General features: G+C 39.5%; 1 protein-coding gene across 5 annotated transcripts in view; it reads right to left on the bottom strand.

The window, feature by feature from the left end:
* Positions 1-15,471: 15,471 nt before the first annotated feature.
* The window catches only part of LOC124164156 (activated Cdc42 kinase-like), a 225,296-nt gene continuing 213,986 nt past the window's right edge, over positions 15,472-26,781 (bottom strand). For all 5 annotated transcript variants that reach the window (XM_046541349.1, XM_046541353.1, XM_046541348.1 and 2 more), the window contains 3 exons: positions 21,636-22,245; positions 20,281-20,422; positions 15,472-15,819 (listed from right to left, as the gene is read on the bottom strand). In XM_046541349.1, coding sequence (XP_046397305.1) covers positions 15,573-15,819; positions 20,281-20,422; positions 21,636-22,245 — 999 coding nt within the window. In that variant the 3' untranslated portion in view covers positions 15,472-15,572. The remainder of the gene's footprint in view (positions 15,820-20,280; positions 20,423-21,635; positions 22,246-26,781) is intronic.

Here is a 26,781-nt window from a genome sequence, read left to right on the forward strand (position 1 = left end):
AATGGGAGAACTTAACCCGTAGGGACAAAATGGACAACTAATGATTAGAGATGCATGTAAATAGCACTTTCATTTTAATTTTAAAGCACTTTCAATTACAGTTTATAGCATTTTTTAGATTTTTTTCTTTATTTTAATATTGTATCATTAGTAGATTACCACAAAGTGTGGTGAAACAGAGTTATATGGCAAAGTACGGAATAGGGTAAATAGGGTAGAACAATGAAGTAAGGAATAAGATATACAGTAAATAATTAAATATGAGATTAGTGGCCTGAATGTCATTTACTCAAGTTGAACATCAGCATAAAACAAGTTTCGACCCTTCATTCCTTCAAATGGTTGCATCTGTCAGTCGCAACTATTATTAGACTACATTTCTCAACTATTTTAGATTGTACCGGCTGAAAAACTGCACGCACTCTCTGAATGCACGCTGCTGACTGGTGCCCAGATTGTGTGATTGAGTGCACCATTTCCAAACTACATATGTTTCTTCTTGGCAGACGGCAAGAAATATTTGGTTAACATCGCAGAAGCTACCAGGGTTCTCTCTCAACCTCTCTAGTAATAATGCCGATGAAAATGCTTATAATCAACATCTATGAAGCAGTGAGGCCCAACGTCCATTGGCGTAACGAGGGACACCCCCAATACATAAAAACACAATTACTTTGCTTCATCATTACTGAAAACAAAATATAGAAAAACCATGAATTTACTGAATATTTCTTTAAAAAAATGAAGTTTTTTTCTATTGTGAAAAGTGCTAAAATTAGTTGCAATACCCTGCTTTTCAAGCATTTTCCCCCAGACCTGTTTTCTTTTGGGCACCCCCCTTATCCCAGATGAAATTCCTGAGTACGCCACTGCCAACGTCTCATGGCGGTACACACGCAAGTCTCCCACGAGGCCTCCACACTCTAGATGAGAACCGAACAATAATCCCAGTTCACACGGTGCCTCCTGTGCGTGCTGCTGCCCAAAACCATCAGAGCTGTGCCCCATCTACACTCTTATTATCATGTTCAGTCCCAGCTGTGTACTGCCAAAGTTTCGCCCCATATAGCTCCCCACTGCAACGCTATTCTTGAATCGTTATGCAGCAGCTCCGCCTTGTGTAAACGTATAAATGCCAACAACGCAAGTCCTTTGGTGCATGAACAGGGTGTTACGTTCTTCGATCGACGATTTTAAGTCAGACGTAGGTGCCAATGACATTTTGTTGGTGGCAGCTACTGAACCTCTTCCGACCTGGCGGTGCCCAATGGGGCCAAACCACACTTTAGACGGACTTAAGTCCAAAACTTCTACCATCAACCCTAAAATATTCATATACTATATGTTTTAGAGATCACCATGTTGAAATCCGATATCAAGTTTTAAATATTTTCGATTTTCATTTATTTAAAAAAATGGCATTGTTTTTACAATTTTAATATGTAGTAAAATTACTTGATTATTTATAAAAATAGATAAGATATTGTTTATATTGTAATTTTCAGATGTTTGTTGGCTAGCGACCAAATGTATTTATGTTTACTCTGTGAAACAATACCCTTCGGACCTGATGTTAATTAAATGAAGTGTCTTGAGTTGAAGTTACATTTGTCACTTACACCAAACCAGTGGCTTCCACAACTCTGCATTAAAAAAACTAACAGGTTATGTGCCCAGAACTGGTTTTATTATAAGAATTAAGTGAAGTCTTCATGATGTCTTCTCATGCATCTGGCATGTCGTCTCACATTAAGCCATTGAGGGGGTGCAAACGATATCCAACATTGAAATTTGAAGTCAAAGCGAAGAGAGAGGCCATTATTAATTTAACGGCAAATTCCGGCTGAGACATCACTACAGTGCGCGATATTTCGAGAATGCAATATGTACGAGACAAAACAAGCCAATTGACCTTGGAATATAAATCGACGAATGAATGTCAGCGGCGTTAAACAATTATGACTTAGGATTTAATTGATTATGACTCATTAATGTGATTTTTTTGCTAATTCACCTGACATTCACAAAAAAAGTGAACTTTTGTGGGTAAACTTTTCTCAGGATTCGTCGGGAAACCGTTGACAATATTCTCCAACTGAAATTACGAGATAATTTGGTCAACTGCATCATGATTTGTCATCTGTGTGATGCTAGATGGCGTTAGTTTCAGATTGATATGTATTCGCCAACTATCCCTCACTTCTAATATCTTCTGCAGAACGGGTTTCCAGGTGTTGCTGATGGAGTACCCAGAGTCTCTGTTGAAGTTATTTTTCTCCAGTTTAATTTCAATAGCTTGCTTCGTGAGGCCATCCCAAAAACCTTTGGCATGGCAAAGTATGTACTTTTGCCTCTTCAAATTTAATGGTGTGGTCTTGGCTCACACAATGTTCAGCAGATTTCTCCAGTCACCCAAATCTTAAAGTGCCACTTATGCTCCTTGAGCCTAGTCTCAATGGTGCGACCACTTTCTCCAATATGAGCTCCACTGATGTGAGATGCGGACGTTTCTCCAAGGGACGCAATAGACGCCTCTCGAGACCGACTGGGTCCTTCACTCTAACCAGCTGATCTCTTAATTTGACCGGAGGCACGTAGCTCATTTCAATACATATTATGTCTCCTGAGTATCCTTGATATTTTACCTGAAATAGTGGAGACGTAGGGGCCACTTTTTCTTTTTCACCTTCCGTCTGGATATCCCGTTGCTGGAAGTCCTCTTTGAGTGCCATGGAATTCTGGTGCCCACCGTAACCATTCCTCAAAAAAGTCCTTTTAAGGACTCTTATCTCCGAAGGCAAACTGCTCGTGTCAGAAATGGACCTAGCTCAATGAAATAAAGTTGTGAGGACCACCAATCACTGTGAGGGGTAATGGTGACTACTACTATTAAGGTAAAAGTTAGTGTTTGTCGGCTTTCAGTAAACACTATGGCCCAGTATTCCATTCTTCCTATGTTGGATGAGGATATCCAGGAACGGCAGCCAACCATCTTTCTCTAGTTCCATGGTGAAAGTAATGTTGGGAAGCTGACTGTTCATATGTCCCAAGAATTGGTCGAGGGTATCCCTCCCGTGGGGCCAAACAATGAAAGTGTCATCAACATACCGATAGAAATGCTTCGGACGAAGTGGAGCAGAGTTCAAAGCCTTCTCCTCAAAATCTTCCATGAAGAAATTGGCGACAGTGGGAGAAAGAGGGGATCCCATAGCAACTCCATCTGCCAACTCAAAGAATTCAATATTATATTGAAAATAGGTAGATAGTTAAAACGTGATGAAATAGTTCCACAGTTGCACCGTCAAATTTGAATTCCAGGGGATGTAGAGTATCAGCTAAGTAAAAAGTGACACCACAACGAGGCTCAACAGCCAATCAGTGTCTTCCAGATAGATTGCACTTAGTGTCTGCACAAATTCAGAAGAATTTTTTATGTTGATGCTCACAAAGGCCCTTTAGTAGGGAGACAGGATGCTGGTGAGATGTTTCGCCAAGTTATAGGTTGGTGATACAATTGCACTTACTGTTGGCCTTAAAGGTGTTCCTTCTTTGTGAACTTTTGGCAGTCCATAGAGCCTCGGGGGAGCCGGTGCCTGCGGCCTCAGGTTCTTCTTCGTCTCGATCCGATTCATTTAGGAACGTAATGGTCTTCCTCGTAATGCTGTCAGTGGGGTCCCAGGGCAGCTTCACATAACCCATTACCTTATGGTGGTATTCAATTTTCTTCATGAGGACAATAGCATTGCCCTTGTCCGCAGGCAGGATGGTAACCAAGTCATTTTGTTTCAAGGCACCAAGTGTTTCTCTCTCTTCCCTCGTGATATTGGGTTTCGGTAAAACAGCTCTTTTGAGTGCCATGGAAATCTCGCTTCTCACTTCCTCTGCTGTGTCTCCTGGTAGTTTCTGGATAGCTTGTTCCTCCCCACCAATGAAATCGCTGTACGGAATCATGCTGGGGGTTGGTGCACAGTTATAACCTTTGGAAAGGACAGATAGCATATGCTCGTCAATATTCTGATTTGTCAAATTGATTACCAGGCGTTTGCGGTTTATAGGAGCGGAGGACCTCTTGGACGATTGTAGTTTAGAGAACTTCTCTTTCTGTACCTCTGATTCTTTTCTGTGGAGCAACTTTCCCATGACTGCTGTGACATGGTCGATATAATCCCGATCCAATGGTGAAAGTATGGTAGCGAGGCGAAGATGAAGATTCTTCAGCTGCTTCACGTTGTCGTCCAAGGAACGCTGTTTGTGACATATTATTTCCCAGACCAATGCTAAACTTGTCGCCGGGAAAGCATCAAATCATATTTCACATGGTAAAATTTTGTTTCTATTTACTGATATCACATCTTGCAATTTCAAGGATCTCTAGTAAAATGTACCAGATGTTATCCATGCATGTTGTGAGACCTAATGATGGAGTGATTATTTTATTGAGGTCTCTGAACACCATTATGTAAAGCAAATTTTAAGTGAAAATGGTATGTCAGATTGCAAAGGTCATGTGTCACCCTTCAAAGTAAATGGAGAGGGATTTTCAGAAGAAAAAAGTAATAAGTGTGACCAATATCTGTATTGCAAGGCAGTTGGTAATTTGTTGTACCTATCTGGATCTAGCAGACCTGATTAGTGTTATGCTGTGTGTAAAATCAGTCAAAAGTGTAATGACCCAACAAAGATGGACTGGAACAATGTTAAACATATAAGTATTGAGATACCTTAAGCATACCTGTAACTTAAAGTTGGGCTACGAAAGGAAAAATGCACCCATTGAGATTTATTGTGATTCTGATTGGGCAAATGATAAGCATTATAGAAAATCTATCAGCGGATATGTAGTGTTGCTTTCTGGAGCTGCAATTTGTTGGGAGACTCTTAAACAAAATGTGGTAGTATTATCTACTGTCGAAGCGGAGTATATTGCAATGTGTGAGGAGACATTGTGGTTAACCTCAATCAATCCTTGAATGAGTTGGGACAATCCAGATTTGCTAGAACCTATAGAAAATATTTACTGATAATCAGGGAGCTATTTGTTTCAGTAAAAATAGAATTGCCTCAGAGACATTAAAACATTCGGAGGTCAAGTACAACTTTGTAAGAGATTGTGTAGAAAAGGGGGAAAGAGTCTTTAGAGTGCGTTCAAAGTAACAATTACTAGGCCGACTTGTTCACTAAATTTGTTGCTGGTGTTAAAACTAAGTATTTTCTTTCCAAGTTGGGACTAAAATATGTAGTTGTGTTTGTGAGAAACAGCTACTTTTTTCTTAGTTGTGTGTATTTTTGTCTGATGTTCGACAAGAGAAAGTGCTGGGATTTCATTTTGTGTCATTGGCCAACCAACGAGGTTGGTAAGCATGATAAGGTGCTATTCATTTTTCTCTTGTGTGTTCATCAGTTGTTGCGCCAAGTGATTCAATGTGGGTGGTTGATTAAGTTGTTCGCTCCCGTTTATTGTGCGTTTTGTTGCCCATACCAACGCTACACTGCCAGTCAGCCTACATATATTAGTATAAAGCAGAAAAGAAGAAGTAACACGTTAACACAGGGAAACAAAAACTGGTAGAGATGAATGAACTGTATTATTTGGGAAGCAAGATACCTAGTGACAGGAGAAGCAAGAAAGAAATTATCAACAGAATAGCTGAGGCGAAGAGAGCTTTCCACCAAAAGAAAGAACTGCTTACCGCAAGAAACTTAAGTATGGAATTAAAGAAACAATTTATGAGAACCTACATTTGGAGTATGCTCCTATACAGAAGTGAATGCATGGACAATGACCGCATCGGAGAAAGCAAGGAAAGAAGACCAATGCACAAAAAGTTGTGGCTACACGATCTTTTCCTCAATTTTTTTTTGATGCCATTTTTGATGTTTGCTGATGGACTATACTTTGTTCACTTTATCTCTGCAGGTGAGCTTTCACGAGATTCCGGACACCCTCGGAGGGCTTCGCTCAAGGGAGAGGGGTAGAGAGAGGGAGGGAGAGAGAGCAAGCAGGAGCAAACTCAACGTTGCCAAATGTACATAGCCACGCTCGTTTGTCACTGAAAAGGTTTGACTCATATACATACGTTGCCTCAGATATTTTGGGCCTGGTACCAAAACAATGCATACCCACTCCTTTGGAGGGGATCGAGGATAATCCCTTCACAGAACCCAGGGCATTGTCCGCTACCCCATGCTGATTGCGGAACCGCTGTTGAAAGGCATACATACATAGGCAAAACATTTTGATGATCGGGGAGTGTAAGGGAACACGGCCAGCAGATTCACGACGTTTAACACAACGGAGGTGTGAGAGAGACCACTTCCGAAGTGCTGGGCCACACCTACTCTCTGCTGATTGGCAAAGAGAAAGTAGAGAACCCTCCCCTCACGCGCTTGAGCCACACCAGCTCACCCGCAGAGATGAAGTGGACAAAGCATAGTGTTGGCAAAAAGAAATTGCCCTTGGGAATGAGGTGAGATGCCCAAGAAAATAAGGAGTGGAGAGGAAGGAAAGAAATGCAAGGGGGATGACGGATCGAGGAGGGTATGCACCGATACTTTGTACAATGCATTACACAGCTAACAAACCAAGTAGACAAACGAGGAAATGAAATCATAATCAATGAAATGAGCGTGTACATAATATGAGTTTGAAATAAAATAAGGAGGGAGGTGAGTTTTCACATGAATATAATTTACAAATATTTCTTCAATTACAATATTCACTAAACCCTTTATGCTATACAAGCTGTCATTAAAAAATGACCACAGAAATTCTTCTGTCGCATCTTAAGGACCTAATGAAGATGGAAGCAAAGCAATCCCAAACAATATTACATAAATGCATCAATTTAATTGTACATTTACTCCATTGCTAGTAGAAAAAAAATATGATAACTTTTGCTCATAAATCTAATGATGTAAATCACATCATTTTTGAGCCATAAGCCATATATATAGATTGAGGACTTTACAACAGATCAAAAAATAAATCTCTTATAAAAATGAAAAAATGAGTAATTGGAAATGCAAGGCACATACATAATGAGATGCAGAATGAGAATTGTGGAAGTTTACCTCCATAATGAGATGCAAAATAGTTTTGATAAGGCTTGTTAGTACACAAAATATGTGATTACCTGATAAAAAACCATTCCTTCAGCCAATTGGTGCACTCTCTCTTGGCAGAAACTCAAGTCAGTGCCACTAACGGCCAAAAACACTTGACAAAGGGGTGGACAAAGTCCCTTCACTAACAGAGGACCGACCACATCACTAATATTAATAGCTCCTTTCCATACTGCTTGGCTAGGAATACAGTCACTCTTCATGTCTTCAAACAATATGAACAACACTATAACATCATCACACACGAGGAAAAACTCGTAATTGAACTGGATGCTGAGATAATTAACTTTTCTAGCTATACATTTCTCTACACAAGCTTACATGCATTTAGGTACAATAAAGTCCATCAAGGAAAATTTTTATGACATTTTTGCTTGATAGGATATTCAGCTTTTTTGTGAGCAAGTGTTTTAGGAGTATTCCATTATCTCTTCTCTAATTTAGTACATTTATACCTTGATCAAATTATTTCACTCTTACAATAGGTTTAGGACTATGTGTTCACTTTCAAATTACAAACTGCTGTTTGATATGAGCCATTGCGAGGTATGCCACTTTCCTCTCTCTTCCCTGAAAAAAGGGATAGCCTCACAAATACCAATCTAAGAAACATTGAGAAGCATAGAAGAGTAGGCACGATTTGGTTATCAACTTGAAGAATAATAACAGGCCAAGAGAAAGTGTATTGCCTCATGAAAATGCACAAATGCAATCTACAAAAAGCATTTTTGCTCACAGTGTTTATCATTTCGACTCAATATAAACTTTAGAATGAAGTGAGCACATGCAGCAGAGCCACTGTAAATATTCATCAAAAAGCTAAATTTTTATAAAACTAATACATATTAACTTCATGTGGCACTTAGGTCCATTAAATTTGATTCAAAAACATGTTGGGGAAGAAGCTCATGCATAAGCTAACAAGGGAAAGACGTTAGACGAAGGGTGGCAGTTGCCATTAATGCAATCACACCACTTGGATCGGAATCTATGGCATGGTCCAATATTCATGCTCGGATGGCTCTTTATGCACATATATTTTCCGACAAAATATACACTTTGACTTCAGAAATCACTGAAGAAGCCAGGTAATGCATGGTTGTCAAGAATACAGAATAGAAAAGTTAAGCAAAAATATCTGTCACCCACACGGTCACATCCAAAATCAAAGTCAAATGTCATAAATTATCTTTTACACATTATATACACAAACACGACACAATTTGAATAAGCAAGCTCCTTTAAAAAGAGACTGCCAGAAGAGAAGACAGCTTCTGCTTAGCTATTCCTCCACTGCATTCATCGTACCATCATTCCGTACCATTAGAAATTGTTTGTTCTCTTGAGCAATACCAATACATACATTTATGGACTTGCAGCTCATTGCACACATTTATTTACAAATTTGTTTCCCAACATGGGCAAAAGCATTGAAAACTTAATAAATCCTTTGACAAGAATAGTAGAAGTAAACCAAATAATATCGTCTCATAACATATATGAGTGGACTCACACCCATTGGCCAACAAGCACTTATGTATACGATGCTATAAACCATTCAAAGTCACCCAAGGAAAAATTACCACGTCCACCTCTCAGGCAGAAGATTACTATTTTGAAGTGGATAGTAAGGTGTAAATAAATCCATAAGTGGATTCCAAGGGATCAACCAATCACAGTAAGTGAATACGCTTTCATCAAACTTCGGTAGTGTCACCTTCCTCCCTTGCAGCGAGATACCAACCGGCAGCGCGCGCTACGTCCCAACCGCACACCGAGAGAGCTTCAAACGCAGACATTGGGTCGAGGGCATTCGAGAAGGAGGTGGTGGACAGTCGGCAACTGCCTGGTGACGACGGGAGGGCGGAGGCCGTGGGGGAGCCCAGGAGCAAATTCTGCAGGTGAACCACTTTGATGGCCCGATGGACGTCCCAATCCGTGGCATTGAGCGCAGAGAGGCAGACATCAGCCGAAGTCTATAGAGCATGAGGGAACATTTGAGTTAAGAACACATATTTATGACCTAAGTACCATTGAGAGCCTCAATAAAGTACTTTTCAGAAGCATAAAACCATTAAATAACAAAAATTGACAAACCCTTGGGGTGGGTAAATTCCTGTATTATTTTTTCCTTATTCTAATTATATGCATGAAGCAATAAATTATTAAGTACAACTATGCCCTACAGGTACTCCACTGATTAAGGAGCAGGTTTCCATGAAATACATAGTTCACCCACCCACTTCCCAAATAGAACTCTTTCTCTCCCAAGGTCTTTCTTTGATTTTACACTCAGCACCTACTCTCAGTATGCATGGTCAGGTGCCACCACACAATACCGCTTTCAAATTCTCTGCACGATGAATCATTTTTTTACTTTGCTCAAACAGAAACCTTTCATTCTCACCACCACCTTCATTCTGTTAATGTCATACACCTGCAATAATGACACTTCCCTCAATACATTGATGATTGAGATAATTTGAACAGATGGATCACTACCATGAACCTGGCCCACAGAAACACATTCCATTATAAATACCGTATTTGCACGAATCTAAGACGAGGTTTTTTTCCCTCGCAACTCCTGCGGAAAAGAGGGTCTTAGAATCGGATGCAAAATTTTTGACGTCAAGCGGGTTGCATAATTTACGTCGGAACAATAGGGTGGTTTCCTTCACCAAAGAAAACGAAAGGCATTGATTGCGATTCGTTACCCACCATTAGTGTATTCATAATATACAAATTATTTTGTTTTAGAAATACCGGGTTAGACGAATGGCAATGGTCCATTTTTATCCTCATTTGAAAAGGGCCAGATTGGCGCCCATGCGATGCCACTCCACGTGACGTCACAGGGACCTAGTTTCTATACGAGAAGATAGGAGTTATACGTCGTCTGAGGTTACCATTGCATGCATGAGGCGCAGAGCTCAGGGAAACATGTCTTAACAATCACTTATTAAAACTGGCTAAGGTCGGAAAGTTTTCCTCGCTTGATTAGTTATTAATAATCCTTATTTAAGCCAAGCGCTACCAGACAGCAGGGTACTAGGCTAGCCGCTAGCAGCCTGCGTCGTATCAGCGTTAAGCCTCGCCTCAAGGTCACCTCGCAGGGCGGGAGGGGGAACCAGAAATACGTCACGCGGAGAGACTTCCCGACATTCATACTTAAGCGTCGCGTTTTCGCGCGCTTGAAAATTTTCACTTTTCATTTAATCGGGAAAAATAGATATCGTCATTTAAAAATCTAAAAGCGTGAAATACGTACTCCAGGAGTAATAATCTTTCGATTTAGGGAATAAAAAAATAATAGGAAACCACCCTATTATGGACACCTGAGGTTGCCACCTGATAGCAATACAACGAAAAATCAACGCCAAAAATAGCTTAACAGTAATTTAGCGTATTTAATTTTGCGTTCAAGTAAAAAAAATTCCATTTTTGGGCAGCAGGCAAAGATTCGGCGCGTGCCGATCAGTCGCCGGGTGCACTTCTGCCGAGTCCGCAAGATTGCCTGCTTTACCCTGGGTTCAGCTCCATTCAAGTTAAAGCTCGATCAACTCACAAAATGTTCGTGTGATTGGTTACAATTTTCCTAAATTGTAACGTTAAAGCCTGAATGCCGTAGTGGGATAAACTGCCACAAAGTCGTCGCATTTTTCTCAGAGCAATGGTAAGATGGCAACATGATTTGCCTCTGATTAGAGCAAGGAGCTTAGAAGAATAAGCTCCTTGCTTCTTAGCTTCTAAGCTCCTTGGATTAGAGAAATCGATTTAGTTGTGATTCCGTGCCTTTCAGAGTATTACGATGGCAGAGAAAAGAAATTATTACACTGCCGCTTTCAAAAGAAAAGTTATTCAGTGGAACTCCGATCTATCGTACCCGTATTGATCATTTTCCCGCATTCATCGTTCGCCGTTTCTGGTCACAAATAAGGTTCCATATAGACAATGTAATTTTTTCCCGCATCTCAAAAGAGTCGTTTTTCCGCATTGATTGTTTGAAGATCGTGGTCCCGACGTATAATTTTCCCACATCAATCTTTTGACGAAAATGAGACGAAATAAATACAATGTGTCATTTATGGCTAATAACTACAGGCACATAGATTAAATATTCCCCACGAAATGAAATTACCATTGGGAGAAGCTAAAAGCCTTGGGGTAGTAGCATAAGCGCATTTCCCAAGATCCGCTATCCACCTCCATACATCTCTCGCCTCCCCCCTCTGACGCTTTCCTCTTCTCCAAAATCAAACAAAAGGTCCCAGCTAGCACAGGGATCGTATTACGAAGACCTTAGCTTCGAAAAAAATATCAAGTTACATGAGAACAATAGAAACGCGTTTCACGCCCCCCTTTTCACACCCACTGACCTTTTTCAGCCTACTTGCTTCAAAGTTCCCGGTTTCTGGAGGTCAACCGCTGCATCCAATCACCTATTAGCTCAAAAGGTGTCTAACAATGAATTTCGGCAATTGGTATTATACTTTTATTAGGTTGGAATATTTGCAATGTGCTCGTAATTCAAAAAAGAACGAGACCAAACACGACGTATTTCTAACGTTATTTAAGCATTTTTAAGCAAGGAACTAGTTGGAAAAATACGATGGTGATTTTTGGCGAAACTCGATATCCTTGTTGCTGAGCTTCTCGGCAGTTAATGCGGCATTTTTTCCGAAAACAGGATATCAGGTTATTATCAGTTATCAATTTACGAGTTATACCATAAGTCTCACTTGTCAGAGTTACTGACGAAGGGATATCTTCTCAGGATATTTTGTTCCTCCCTACTAACAATCCGAATTCATCCGCCCATTTGACGCTACGCTAATTAGAGAAGAATGGGTAAGTTGCCCTATCTTTGGGACAAAAAATTTCATGGCGCAGTCATATGGTCATGCTTCACCCCCTGCAGTATGCTCTGTGTACGCCGAACGCGATAGCATAGCTCGTACGAGTGGTTACCTACTTTCCAGGGTGGCTTGCCTTCATACCACGGAGTGTTTTCCGTGTGGGTTTAATAAAGTCAGGTTTCATTTTCACTAGTTTAATTTTATTCGTCTTCGGACCATGGCCACTCCGAAGAAACTATTAGTCGAATCAACAATAAGACCTAAGTGTCTCGATTAAGTACCAATATTCCTGTCATTACACGCCAAAAATCCTGCGTTTCCTGGGACATAGGCAACATAGCCAAACATTCGCGCATTGATTGTTTTCCCTAGAAAATTTTTTTCCCATAGTGGAGTTCCAAAAAAGGGGGGGTCGTCTTAGAATCGTGTTCGTCTTAGATTCGTGCAAATACGGTATATCTAGGACTATTTATCATGGACAGGATACATTTTCTATTAATTGTAATATCAGTAATAAGAGAACTACTAAATGCATGCGCCAACAGGAAATAAATAGCGTAACACAATTAATTACGATGTCATGTACCTCATTTAAGTTTCATTATTTTTGTTGTGAAGGATCACTTCCTTTGTTTAAGTTAGTACTAAATTTGCAATCATATCTTTCACTATGCTGGAATAAAGTGTAAATCTCGATAATTATTTTGGAAAGATTGAGTAACACTATTAGGTTAATATACTAAATATCAATACTGTGTGAAAAAAGTATTTTTGTTGATGAAATAGGATACAAATTGTGGACAGAATGCAGTAAAATAACCCTTCCAGCCATGTCTGATACTTAATTATTACAACACTGGTTCCACCTGTAGTATTTTAAGTTCTATCAATAAGAATACAGTGACTAAGTGTTTACATTGGGCTGCATAAATTATACCTTCACGACAATCGAGTAGTATTTCTGATAATAGTCATTACATCTACAGTCATTAACTTAGCCTCACATATTTTCAAATATTAGATCATCTTAAACTACTTTTAATGTCCCATTCACATTCAGAAGTAACATGTAAGTTTATAGCAATCAGAGGACCTAAAAAAAACTTGTGTCATAGGTTTCTATTGGTGCATCACACTTCCTAATGGCTGCCAACAAGAGGAGAAAAATTTTTCACAGAAATTTTTTAAGGACTGCAAATGACAAATTTGGTACTAGGAGTGAGGGAAATGCAATGGGAATTGAGTGATGGAAGAGCAGCAAAAAGAGGAAAATTATGGTTGAGCATAACGTCCCCATATATACACGAGTACTTTCCCACTGAAATAAAATCAGAGAATATAAAAATATCAGGCCGGAAAAGTCAAGGAAATTGAAAATGAAAGTTGGTGAATGAATAGAGTACCTAATCGGGATGACCACTGGTCAGGAACTGCATTGGGTGCTGCCGACGTTTTAATGTTTGACCCTGCCATCGTCCACTCTGACTAACATGAGGACGATGGCTGAGGCCAACATCGAAACGTCAGCAGCACCCAATGCAGTTCCTGACCAGTGGTGATCCTGAGAGCTGTTCGGCCAATCTATAAATCTTTCTTGGTGCCAAAATGAGCAGTCGGAGGCCCATTCTAATTTTTCTTCTCTTCACAATGAGAAGTATCCCCCACAATAAGCTTATCATAGTCCCGGCTTAGCCTGAGAGATCCTCCTCACGTGTTGGGCGAGGCCATCACGGTTGAAGGTACAACTGGAAATGGTTCACGGCCAGCCAAGATTTAAGGGGCACCAGCCTCAGTCAGTCTACCTGCTATTTAATTTCCATCAATGCCAATATGCCCAGACAAGTTCTGGTTTGCATTGGCTAGCAATGATGGAGACCCTAACAGCAATCAACTGATGGCCCACACTTGCACCACGGTTGCTGCGAGGCGTATGATGTCACAAGTGACAGTATTTTTGAGTGCATATCGCACAGTCCAAGGGAAGGGAAGCTAGCGTTTCCACCATAAACACTCTTTAAGGAAATCCCCATGGACTTCCGGTCAAGTAAACAACACTCTCCTCTTTGGAATCCACGGGCATCTTGCTCCCTAAGGCACTTCCACCCTTGAATGATAAGAAAAGGGTTTTCTGAGAGTGATTCCGGTGGAATAGTCATGGAGACACAGACAGTTGAGAGCCACTCCCTACAGCTGTGAAAACCCAAAAGGATGATTGAAGTTGACACCCTTGAAGCCGTGTTGATCCACGAGTTGAAAACACTGTAAGCTAGAGAGGTTCTAGTAGGAAAAGAAGAAAAGGAAAGTAATATCACCGAAAGATTGCTGTGGATGCTTGATGATGCCCTTTTTAGTTGGGTTGGGATAGGATGGAAAAATCTCACACCTTCATAAATGCAACACTAGCTATCACGTGCAGAGTCAGATTTGATATTCCACCAAGAGGAGGAGGGATTCCAAGACATACGAGTGATGGCCATTTCTCTAGATGATGCTTCCAAACAAGTGGACTGAGATCCTTGAGGGATTTCATGAGGATAGACTCCTGAGCTGAGCACTTTTTTACCCCTTTTTACCTCAGGGGAGAGACAGAGGAAAAATGGAATAGCCTTAACAGGAGTGGATGAAAGCTTCTCGGGTTTCCAACCGGGTCAGGGTCTGCATGGTGTAGGCCGACGTTTCGTCGGGAGACTTTCCCAACATCCTCAGGGCTGATGATGCCGTTGTCGCGGTGTTTCGATATATATACCCTCCTCCTTCACCTAGGTGGTCTCTGATTGGTCCGGGATTTTTCCTCCTTCCTCGTCCTATTTAATGCCAGGTTCCAAGCGCTACTTAGCTGCGGACGAGGAAGGAGGAAAAATCCCGGACCAATCAGAGACCACCTAGGTGAAGGAGGAGGGTATATATATCGAAACACCGCGACAACGGCATCATCAGCCCTGAGGATGTTGGGAAAGTCTCCCAACGAAACGTCGGCCTACACCATGCAGACCCTGACCCGGTTGGAAACCCGAGAAGCTTTCATCCATGCTATTCACCGGGAAAAGCTCAGATTCTTCAGCCTTAACAGGAGGCTCGTGACATTAGGGAAGAGGAACAGACCTTCATCAATGCGACGTGAGTGAATCCACATTTGATGTTCAAAGAGAAAGGATGGCCAAGATACTACAATGTATATGTATGACCATATACATTGCAGTATCTTGGCCATCATACAGCAATACAGCCTTGGATACAGCAATATATATGATATAAATGACCAAACTGCAATGCACACCACCAAAATTCTACCTGCTTCAATCTCAGTTGCATTGCATACACGCCCACTGAGAATGCTTGATAAATTGCTCACTTGTAGACGACATGGAAAATTGAGATTCGCTCCCTCTCACCTCTTTGCCGAGCACCTTCCCCATTATTCGGACCTCGTCTGAGTCCACTCCCCGAGCCCGGCCTCTCGTCCGCCTCACGTTCGGCCCATCGCAAGCAAACTCGAGCAGGTCTTCGCACGACACATGGTCTCCATTGCGAAGCATCTGGCTGTCCCCAGAGCTGCCGCCCCCGTCCACTTCGTCCACGTCGCTCCCATTCTCATTGGCTGGGTGGGTGGGGGGAGGGGAGGGGGGTGGGCGGAGGCAGCGTGGAGTGGGGTGGAGGAGGCGGGGGAGGCTGGGTGGGGTGCGCAAGCAAAGAAGACGAAGTCCCGTGGTGGGCCGTGGTGCTGTTGCGTGGGTAACTGTGGCTTGGCAGAGGAGACGAGCCGCACCCATCCTCCTCTTGGATGTTATCCAGAGCTTCCAGCTCCGATGCGATCTGATTTTCAAAGCTGTCATCCATGCTGAGTGGATATCCAAAGAAGACACAAAAAAGAATTTTTTAATCCATCAGAAGCTGAGCAAAATATCACAATTGTGTTCGGGCATGTCAGTGTGATTCTTTGGTACCACTGGTTCTCATGTTAAGCATTGGAATCAGAATAAAATATATTTAATAAATAATCTGCACTGCAATAATTTTGCAAGCACAAGTTTCAAAATGTTCCTCACTTTATATTAAATGTTGCAATGGATCCAATAGCTTGCGAGATAACTTAATCGGTTACTTTTGGTTATTGTAATAATAACCTAATTAGGATAGTTAATAGCTTTTGATAATTAAGCCATGAGAATTAAACACTTGATTAAGAACAAGAAACAAATCCAGAATCGATACAACAATGGGACCAACAAACCACTGTAAGCAACCAATCCATTGCACTTTTTTTTATATTAATAATACCGTAGAAGATTGATAATTTAGAAATCTAAATAATGGAGTGAACTAAACAACGGAAGGTTTAACAGAGTTTTTCAAAATATCTATTTATTAAAGTTGTATTGTTGAAAATACGGCTATCTAAGTGGTTTAATTGCCGGCTAAGAGCCTGTCTTCACTTCAATCCGCAAGAGCTAATCAACTAATTTGCTGTTTTCTTCTACAAACTATTTCATTATGTGACTTGGTATACCAAGATGTAGTGATTTAGCTCAACAAAATTCACGGCATCAATTTCTTGAACTTTACATACTTAATTCAGAATATGGAAAAAGGTTGAAATTTCAATTAAGCACGCTGCTTGCCCAAAAATTACTTAAAATATATCTGAGGACATCTGCATTTTTATGAAAAACAATATGAAATTAGCTGCACAAGAATTACACAGGTCAACAGTGATTTTGGTGCCGGAGGTTTTAAAGCTGATTCTAAGTATAATTGGGGTGCTGAATCCAAATATGATATTAGTTTTTTCCTATCAGCTCTAGTTTTCAAGATACAGATGTGTTGTTACTTACGTAAAAAAATGTTCAATATGATGATATTGCGTAAATGATAAAACCCACAAAATATAAAGACTTGATTTATTTATAGGAATGCTAAATCACCTACAATTACAATAATTTTACAATAAAATTGAATACAGATAGTAACATTTTTTTACTGAAATAAAACAATTTAAAGAAAAAAACACGTAAAAACGTCACTCAAGACTACGGAAGCTCCTTTTGCACGATTTTCTTGCGTGCACTTTGTTAAAACAGTCTCGTTTTCAGCACCAGAAGTAATCTACCATCATATATTTATCCCATCTTCCTTGGTAGCGATCTTACAATGTTTTGATTTCCTGGTGAAATCATTCGCCTTGTTTTTCACTTGCGTCGCCTAAATTTTCAGGAAAACAGTCTAAGTGACTGTGTATAGTGAACTTTTATGCTAATATTACATCCAAGTGGTTTAAAGTTAGTGAGCATATTGTTTACCAGCTCAATATAATTTATCTCGCTTGTTATTTCCCAGAAAAAATTTTATTACCTAAACAAATGAAAGCCAACTGTTTTTTTCAATCTCATTCAATTGCTTGACAAAAGCAGGATCCTTTGTAAGTTGTCTGATTTGTGGCCCATCAAAACTACCAGCTTTAAGTTTTTCTATATTTATCTGCGGCATTTTAATTCTTATGTAGCCGAAGCATAGTCCATCCTTGTCAAGAACCTTTACAAATTGCTTTATTAAGCCTGGTTTAACATGAAGGGGCGGTAAGGTGATTTTCTCCCGATCAACTAAAGACTCAGCAATAATGTTTTTACCCTATATTTAAGTTTTCTCTCTTTGACCACTCCTTCTTAATCGAGTGGTTTGTCTGTCCCTGCTAGCACAGAGGCACCAGAAACAAGGATATTTTGTGTTGCTAAATTGCTGCCCAAGAAGAAAGTTCACCAATTTTAAATCTACACTAATCACCTAGCGATATCCCTGGTATTTTATCTTCTGTAAGGCCAATACTATTGCATCATATTCTTCTTTCATTTCAGTTGAATGAGCGATTGGTATTGAGCCAAACTTGTTAACATTGTGAAGAACACATTTTAAACTACGCTTGGAGTTATCAATGAACAAACGCCAATCACTAGCTTCATATTGCGGTAGTCCCATTCCTTTCAGAAGACCTCTAACGTCTAAACAAAATGTAAGATTGTCTTCTTGAGTAAAGAGGGGTAGCAAATCCTTTTCAACTGTGGGATAAAAATTAATTTTTGTACCTTGTTCCATTAAATTCTTTTCATGCATCCTTGAAGCTAGTAGTTCAGATGCTTCCTTCGGTAAGCTCAATTCTCTAACAAGGTCGCTTAGTTCATCTTGATTAAATAGATCAGGATTTGTTGATACTGCCTCGTAGTCACTGTCACTATCGTCAATAGAATCAGGAATGTGTTCACATGGCTCATATTTATCCTCACATACATCTCGTAATGTCTGAAATATTAGGATCGGGATTTCTTCTGAATGGGGTACTGGGTGTCTAGCTGAAGGCAAATCTGTATATTTCCATTTGTGGCGATTGTTTCGATAAATTCCCGAAGCATTTACCATGCAAAAATAACAGTCGTCAATATGGTTTGTAGGTTCTCTCCAAACCATTGTCACACCAAATGTAAACTTTTCCTTTTTCCTGTAGTTCAATACCGCTGATGTTCTGTGCATGTTTCACACACAACATGCGGTGCCTACTTTTTACCTTGGTCACCAAGCTGAACACCAAAATATCCTAGGTATGCACGTTTCACAAAGTCTGTAATGTTTTTCCTATTTTCTTTTAAAGTATATTCCCCACAAATGTAACAAAACACATCACAATGATTTACACAGCTTCTTCGAATTGAGCTCATTTTTAGAGGCTGCTTTACAAAAACTTTGAGAATTTGACCATTTGTTTTCGGAAATCCCCTTACTGCTTACTTACTCCCGCCTCTCCATTTTCAAAGACACGCTCTCTTTTTACCCTTTTTTACTCTTCTCCACTTATCTGTGATTCTTCCCACGTGTCGTTATTCTACAGTTATGACTAGGGTCCTTTTCCACCGTGGGTTTCCCACATCCCTTAGTTGTATCTTTTCCCACTGCCTCCGCTCTGTACGCCTGTCTCCCCCTTCAAACATGCCAAATCCTCCCCAACCCCTTTCTCAAAGGTATAGAGGTGATTTTCAAAGTAAATACGGCAGAGTGGTTATGAATTAGTTTATTTATAGATTGATTTAAATTTGAAAAATATTTTCTGAAATGTATAAAATATTTGAAAGAATCTAATCATAAAATGCGCCGTATCTAAAAAAGTAGAGCTGTTACATAAAAATGGATATCATAATTGGATTCAGCACCACTAATATTGTTAATATCAGCTCAAAAACTCCCGGCACCAAAAAAAAAGTTTTTTTTTGTTGGCCTGTGTTATAATTGTTTATTTTTCCTCCTTGATATACCATTGCCTACTTTTCCATTCATTGAGCCCCAACCCTGAAGAAGAGGAATTCTACCAACGTCTTTTATTTAAAAGCACTCATTTTTCAGCGATGAGAATCAATATTTTATTTAAAATAAAAAAATGTTTCTTTAGGTGCTGGTTTACCAGTTGAAAGCATTCTGTTCCAGTCAGAAGTTTTTCTTTTTTTTTTTTTGATCCATGGGTGAAATAGCCAGTTGCTTCAAGCACATTGGTAGCCTTGCATTTTGTTTCACATCAGACGGTGAATCCCTTTTCACAAGCAGACGTGCTCAAAAACATTTGTAACCCTTCCAAATGGTCTGTGTTTGAAACCTAATATTGAGATAGCCAGTTCCACGAGAGGAGTGAAAGGCCACCCTGCATTACATTCTCGAGTTGGTCGTTAGGAGAAAGATTGATTTTCTAGTTGGATAATAAATACATCGTGCCATTTTCCTTTCCCTTACGGATACTCTCATCAAGATTACGTTCACAACTTCTCTACGTTTGAGAGTTACCGACAAAGAACTTTTTCAAATGTTTTTAATATTTTTTAATCAAGTCTCATAAACTCATAAATTTTATGAATTTGATTTGGTTTTTCTCATCACTTGGCCCTTTACCCAACAATACATAATTTCCACTGACAACAATGCATGTTCCAAAACAAAAGGATTTTCATGTTGCAGTGTTGCTTTCATTCAGGTAACTGATCTATTCACCGGAAATAATCTCATTACTACGGAATGCATCTGGCCCCAAGCATTATTGGATTATCGATATTCTTCTGTAATAAAACTAATAGAATTCATTCCACACCACTTGGGACTGAAGTTGTCCCTTGAACTAGATGAAAATTGGATAAGATGCTTATATCCCCAAATAAAAATTACCAATTGAAGCATATAGTGAATATAAGAAAAAAATTGCTAAACCAAAACAGGTGAAAGACATGGTCTCATTAGTGTCCAATTTACCAATGCAGAAGAAAAATTCTCTTACTTGCACAAAATCCGAGGTGGTTTTTCTGGAGAATCAAAGCGATTGGGATCTGATGTTGGGAGCTGTTCATCATTTGTACAGGAACCGTCTGGAGATTGTGCATTTGGATGAGCCAGGAGGGGAGGGGGGATCCCATCGAGACCTACATCAAATTAAACACATACATTTTAGAGACAAGCAGATTATACTTATGTTAATACTATTTGCAAACTAATCTATACAAATTTCATCAATGCTTTATATTAATTATCAGCACAAATTTTTAATTAGAAGTGATTGCATTTACCACAAAGCTTTGAAGCAGAAATGTTCACATTTTAGGCATTATGCATGCTCGTAGTACATATTAACCATAGAAGCATAAATTTTATATGTACTTGAATACAGCAATTTAGTTGACGCCAAGCTTTGTGGTAAAGATATTCCTATTTTGTGTATCATACACGCATTTGCATAACTGCAGAAGCATTAATTAGAGTACATATGATTGTACATTATGATATGACGAGTACTAACATTGCAAGTACTTTTTGTTACACACACTTACTTCCATTAAAGATACATATTTCCTCACCAATGATTTGGTGACAATGGTAGGAAATAATGGCTTGACTAAATTCTGAAATCCCCCATTTTTTTAGTTATATATTACAAGGAGGCTTTGCGTAAGTGATGTCAAGAACGAAGATGAAACCTTTTTTATTTGAAAGTAGACACTTAGATAGGAATACTGTTGAAGGGTTTTGAACATATACACCCGGGTTAGAGAGAAAAAAAGCATTTAAAATTTGAAATCACGTGTCATTGTAAGTATTGTACATGTATTTTATGCTTCGCCATGTTACTGCTTGATTTGAGGTTTTAACTACTATTTTAGGAGAAAATGAAATATTTGGTAATTCTCCCTGATGAAATATGACCTAAATGAAAAATTTGCTTTCCCTTCATTTAGGTGGAAAACAAAGGAGGAAGTAATTTATTAATTAATAATAAATCAGCCAATTGTGCCATAAATAAAACAAGTGCAATAATTAAAACTTATTTTTCCTTAAACTAGTTTTCATTGTGAGTTTTCAAAGTAATGATGTGAAATTACAGTGCGTTTGATTATTTTGCAAACTTCAGTTACCTGCATTTCAAGATACATAACCCAAAGACTGCTTGTTCGATTTGAAAATTAAGTCCATAAAAATGAAGCTAATTAATTTCTGAATTTACTGAAGTGGTGAATGAGGAATTTGGAGATAGTTTTCAATCTCAGGTGACAGAACTTTGCACCGACAGTACCTAAATAGTATGAACATGCTGCACGTTAGAGATATTCCCAATCGGATGGTGCTTAGAGAATAACTCACAGTTCTCCGCATCATTCCCTGATGAGATTTTGGCCACGGCCTCCGTGATTCCGCTGCCTGGAAACACAAGGGGGTGCCTCCGCTGGTGGCGTGGCTGATCGGACGAGCGCTTGCGCGTCCTGTCCCTCGGTGGCAATGGGATCGGATTCCCCTCCTCACCATTCTCATCCTCATCGTCTTCTGCCGAGTCCTCTGCTGCTGGAGGCTCCGACGTCACGGCGACCGGAGGGGATATCCTCGACGTTACCCCACTCACATCCAAGGGGGGTCTTGGGAGCGATGAACGACTGCTGCTACCCCTCTCCCCTAGCGAGCCCAGGCGGTGCTGACGCTGGAAGTGGTTCTGGACGGATGTCGTCGAGGGTATGTGCAGTGACTGGTGCTTGTTGCCACGAACGCGAGGCCTCACGCCGAACCCAGAGCGTAGCATCCGAAGGGGGTTTGTCTCGTCTGGGTCGACGGGCTCGGTTGTGGGGGCCGGCCGAGGGTTGTTCATCTGCGAGTGGTGGTGGTGGAGGGACAGTGGCGCAATTGTAGGGGCGATGGCAGGGAGTGCTGGCTGCTCAACGAGACTATTGTAAGCTGCCTTTGCCTCCTCGGTCAGGGTCGACTGGGGTGCCATTCCAACACCCACGTCAATTCATTATTTTACGAGGAGGGAACAGATGGAATGATTTGGTGGTTTTTAGGTGGTTGAAAAAGGACGGAGCCCCCAAGGATTAAGGTAATTCCATCGGAATGAAAACAATGCCACGAAAAAAGGAAAAAAAATATTGAATAAGAACAAAAAATAACACCAATTGAAATAAAATGTAAAATAAATAATTAAAAATGACAAAAAGGTATTTTTTTGCAAAGGTTATAAGATTAAGAAGTCAGGTAGGACAATAATGACAAAGGCATAGAAAGAGAGAAAGAAAGAAAGGAGTAATGAGAAGAAGAAGAATACGAAGAAGAGGGATGAGGCAAGTAAAGGATGCAATGGAAGAGGGGTGCAGATGCAAAATATGCTAATGGAAAATATACTCAACTGTACTCAAATTACATTCAATTGAGGCAGAGGGGAAAAAAGGCTTCATACATCACAGACTAGCTCAATAGACTCCATGTACCCCATGATAATCTCAGAGGCAAGCCAAGGACGACAATAAAATTCTTGGCTACCTTTTCCAGCAGCATTGGATACATTCCTCTCATTCAAATCAATCGAAGAGTTAATTTTGCAAGAATTACACCCAGTATCCGAGAATCTCTTAAATTTTATGAGAGCAAAATAAAATAAAATTTTCTATTTCCTGATTTTTCGTCAATGAAAATAGAATTTTCTGACACAAATACCAACTAAACCATAAAGATGAATAAAATCTGAAGCTAATACATACTGTGAGAGACAGGTAAAAATTGAACGACCAAAAGGGGTTTGCTCAGAAAGTACAGATAATGATAAAATTACATTACTGTCGACGTCAAAATGATGTGCCGCTGTAAATTGCAAATTTATGTCTGGACCTCAGTGCACGCCGTAATAATAAATAATACGTCATTTTAATCAAAATTTAATTCTCAATTCAGATTTTTTTTGTTTTATGAAAAATTAACAAATCAAGACACATCTATCAAGAATTGTCTAAATGTAAATGCAATATTTCTGTGATCCATAATCTATAAAAAATATTGATATTTTTGAATGTAAATAACTTCTATTAATGTCATGTTGCCAAACAGGGCCGTGCCGGGCCAGCGCTGGTTATGAGGAAGCAAAGTTTCTCGAGCAAGACGTGGCAACGCAGCATTCATTTGTTCCAGCGAATTTTTTAAATGTCCATATATAATCTATACTACATAAAAATTATGTATTTTTGGTACATAGAAAAATTGACAATAAATTAAGAAGTGTTTATATAATTTTTTTTGGGGTAAACTGTAGAATTAGATGTTTAAACATTTTTGTTATTTTACAAAAAAATATGCGTTATAAAAATATGAAAAAGCCATTTTATTAATCTACATTAATGTTTGCAACTTATTGTGGAAGATGAATGTTGTAAACATAGTAGTTTTCCCTAGGTTGAGGTACAAAGTTCATGAAGTTGACAAAACGGCTAATTTTATGGTGCGCAGAGTCATTTATTGTATCGCGTGTCTTGATTTGTTAATTTTTAATAAAACAAAAAAAGTCTGAATTGAGAAAAAATTTCCTTAAAAATGACGTATTTTTCATTAATATGGCATGCACTGAAGTCCAGACATAAATTTGCCAAGTACAGCGGCACATCATTTTGACGCCGACAGCAGTCTAGATAGCCCAATTCAATGGATGAAAAGACAATTACTTTTAATTCTTCAAAACACCTGTCCAATAACAATCATGGTATCACTTTAAACTACGAATTTACAGACAAATTTTATTTGATGGATGTAAAGCAAAATGTGGCATCAGGAAAGAAAGATGGTTCATTTGACTAAATCATACTTCAAAAATATTCCAAAAATGCGTGTAATTTCTCTCCATGACACTCATACAAGTCATCTAAAAGTATGCATGAAACGTTTTTTCCTGCACCACTGCATTCATAAGATACATATAAAAAAAGGATGATAAGATACATTGATTCAGCATTCATAATCTCAATTTCACACTGCACAAGCACAATACTATACCATACCCCATACGATCCACCATCCACTCTCATGACACTAGGGCTAAAAATAGCCTAAATATTAATTACTGTAGGCTGTTTAAGACCAACAACCAGTCTGACAATTTGGGAGTAAAATTATTTAATAAATTACCCAGCAAAGCCAGATCAGTGAGCATCACTAGACTGAAAAATGTGCTGGAAAAGTGGCTGTGCAATTATCCACTGTACTCAATTCATGAGTATTTTGAGCTGGACTTTTCTTCTCTTTTATTTTAAATGTAATCTTTGTAATGTATGTGTTTCTAATGTTTTTGATCCAATGTACATGTTTTGTATGTTTCATTGTATTGAATGTTTTTATAAATGTGTTGTATACAACATCCGCAAGGGCCAATCCTCGCCGTGGATGAATAAAGATAAAGATAAAGACATACAGTACACTATGCGAATACAAATTATGTACTCATTGAAGCAATATTTTTCAAGGGCAGGGTACTTTGTACGACACTTCAATGTTTACTTCCATTTGACCAGTGTTGATGCAGGTATGTATGCCTAAAAACTAGAGATGTGCGAATAGTATCCGCGAATACTCGAATACCTCGAATATCAGAAAGTATTCGATATTCGAAATCTCGAATAGTTATGCCAAAGGTACCGTCTCGAATACCTCGAATATTTTGAATTTCGCGTCATAAGCTTTCGCTCGCACGTCATTGGTAGAAGACTCAGAAAAATGAGAACTCTAGTCGTTTAGCGCATGCAGCGCCGTTTTAGGCAAGCTGACGAACTATATCAAATTCGCGGTTTAGAGCGGTGAAAAGAGTTCAACATGGGGAACCGAAATTGATAGGGTGAAAAAATCCGAGAATCCCAGGTGTCCCCCGTCAGGAGTAACTCAGTGCCGTGGGATAGCAACATAGGCGCATTTCCCACGATCCGCTATTCCCTCCATTCAGCATTCACCCCACCCAATCTGACGATTTCCTCTTCTCCGAAATCAAACAAAAGGTCCCAGCTCGTGCAGGGATCATATTACGAAGACTTTAGCCTCGAAAAAATATAAAGTTACCGGAAAATAATAGAATCGAGTTTCACCCTTCACTCTTTCTCCCCCACTGACCATTTTCCCGCATTCATCTTTTGATAAAAATAAGACGAGGTGTTTACCATGTGTCCTTTGTGGCTAATAACGACAGGCACTTATTTTGAATCTTCCCCAGGAGATATAACTACCACAGGGAGGAACTCACAATCAGTGCCGTGGGATAGTGACATTGGCGCATTTCCCACGATCTGCTATCCCCTCCCTTCAGCATTCGCCTCACCCACTCTGACGATTTCCTCTTCTCCGATATCAAATAAAAGATCCGACCTCGCGCAGAGATCGTATTACGAAGACCTTAGCTTCGAAAAAAATATCTAGTTACGCGAGAAAAATAAAAACGTGTCTCGCCCCCACCCCCTTTTCTCACCCGCTGACCTTTTTCTACCAACCTCCTTGAATTTCCCCCTTTCTGGAGGTCAACTGCCGCATGAGTCATCTACTAGCCCGAAAGGTGTCTAACAATGACTTTCGGCAATTATTATTACACTTTTATTGGATTGAAATATTAGTAATAAGCGCGTAATTTAAGAAAGAATAAGACCAAACACGACGTATTTATGACTTTATTTAAGCATTTTACGCAGGAAAATAAATGCCGGAAAGACGAAGAAATACGACGGGGGCTTAGAATTTTGGCGTAATGCTCAAATAGGGCGCTTTCCTATAATTTTTTTATTGCCAAAATCGAAATATTAATACTCCTGGAGTACGTATTTAACGCTTTTAGATTTTTATTGGACGATATCTATTTTTCGCGATTAAATTAAAAGTGAAAATTTTGAAGCGCGCGAAAATGCGACGCGTCTGTGGGAATGATGGGGAAAAGTCCGTGTGACGCATTTCCGGTTCCCCCTCCTGCCTTTTGAGGTGACCTTGGGCGAGGCTCAGAGCGCTGATACCTTGCCAAACCTTACCTTATCAAACGAAGAAAACTTTCCGACCTTAGCCAGTTTTAATACCTAAGTGATTACTAAGACATGTTTCCCTGAGCTCTGTGCCTCATGCATGCATTAGTAACCTCAGACGATGTAAAACTCCTATCCTCTCGTGTAGAAACTAGGTCCCTGTGATGTCAAGTGGAGTGGCATCACATGGGTGCCAATGTGGCCTTTTTCAAATAAGGATAAAATTGACCATTGCCATTGGTTTAGACCGGTATTTCTAGAACCAAATAATTTGTATATTATGAATACACCAATGGTAGGTAACGAATCACTATCAATGCCTTTCGTTTTCTTTAATGAAGGAAACTACCCTATTGTTTACATAAAATTAAAATATTCCATTAATCAGCTAAATTCCTGTTTGAATCCTTTAAAGGCAATCACAATTACTCGCCAAAATCTTGGGTTTCCTGCTGCATAGGCGACCTAGTCAAACATTCTCACATTCATAG

The sequence above is a fragment of the Ischnura elegans genome, chromosome 8 (genome assembly GCF_921293095.1).
Source record: "Ischnura elegans chromosome 8, ioIscEleg1.1, whole genome shotgun sequence".
In the NCBI taxonomy this organism is placed as follows: domain Eukaryota; kingdom Metazoa; phylum Arthropoda; class Insecta; order Odonata; family Coenagrionidae; genus Ischnura; species Ischnura elegans.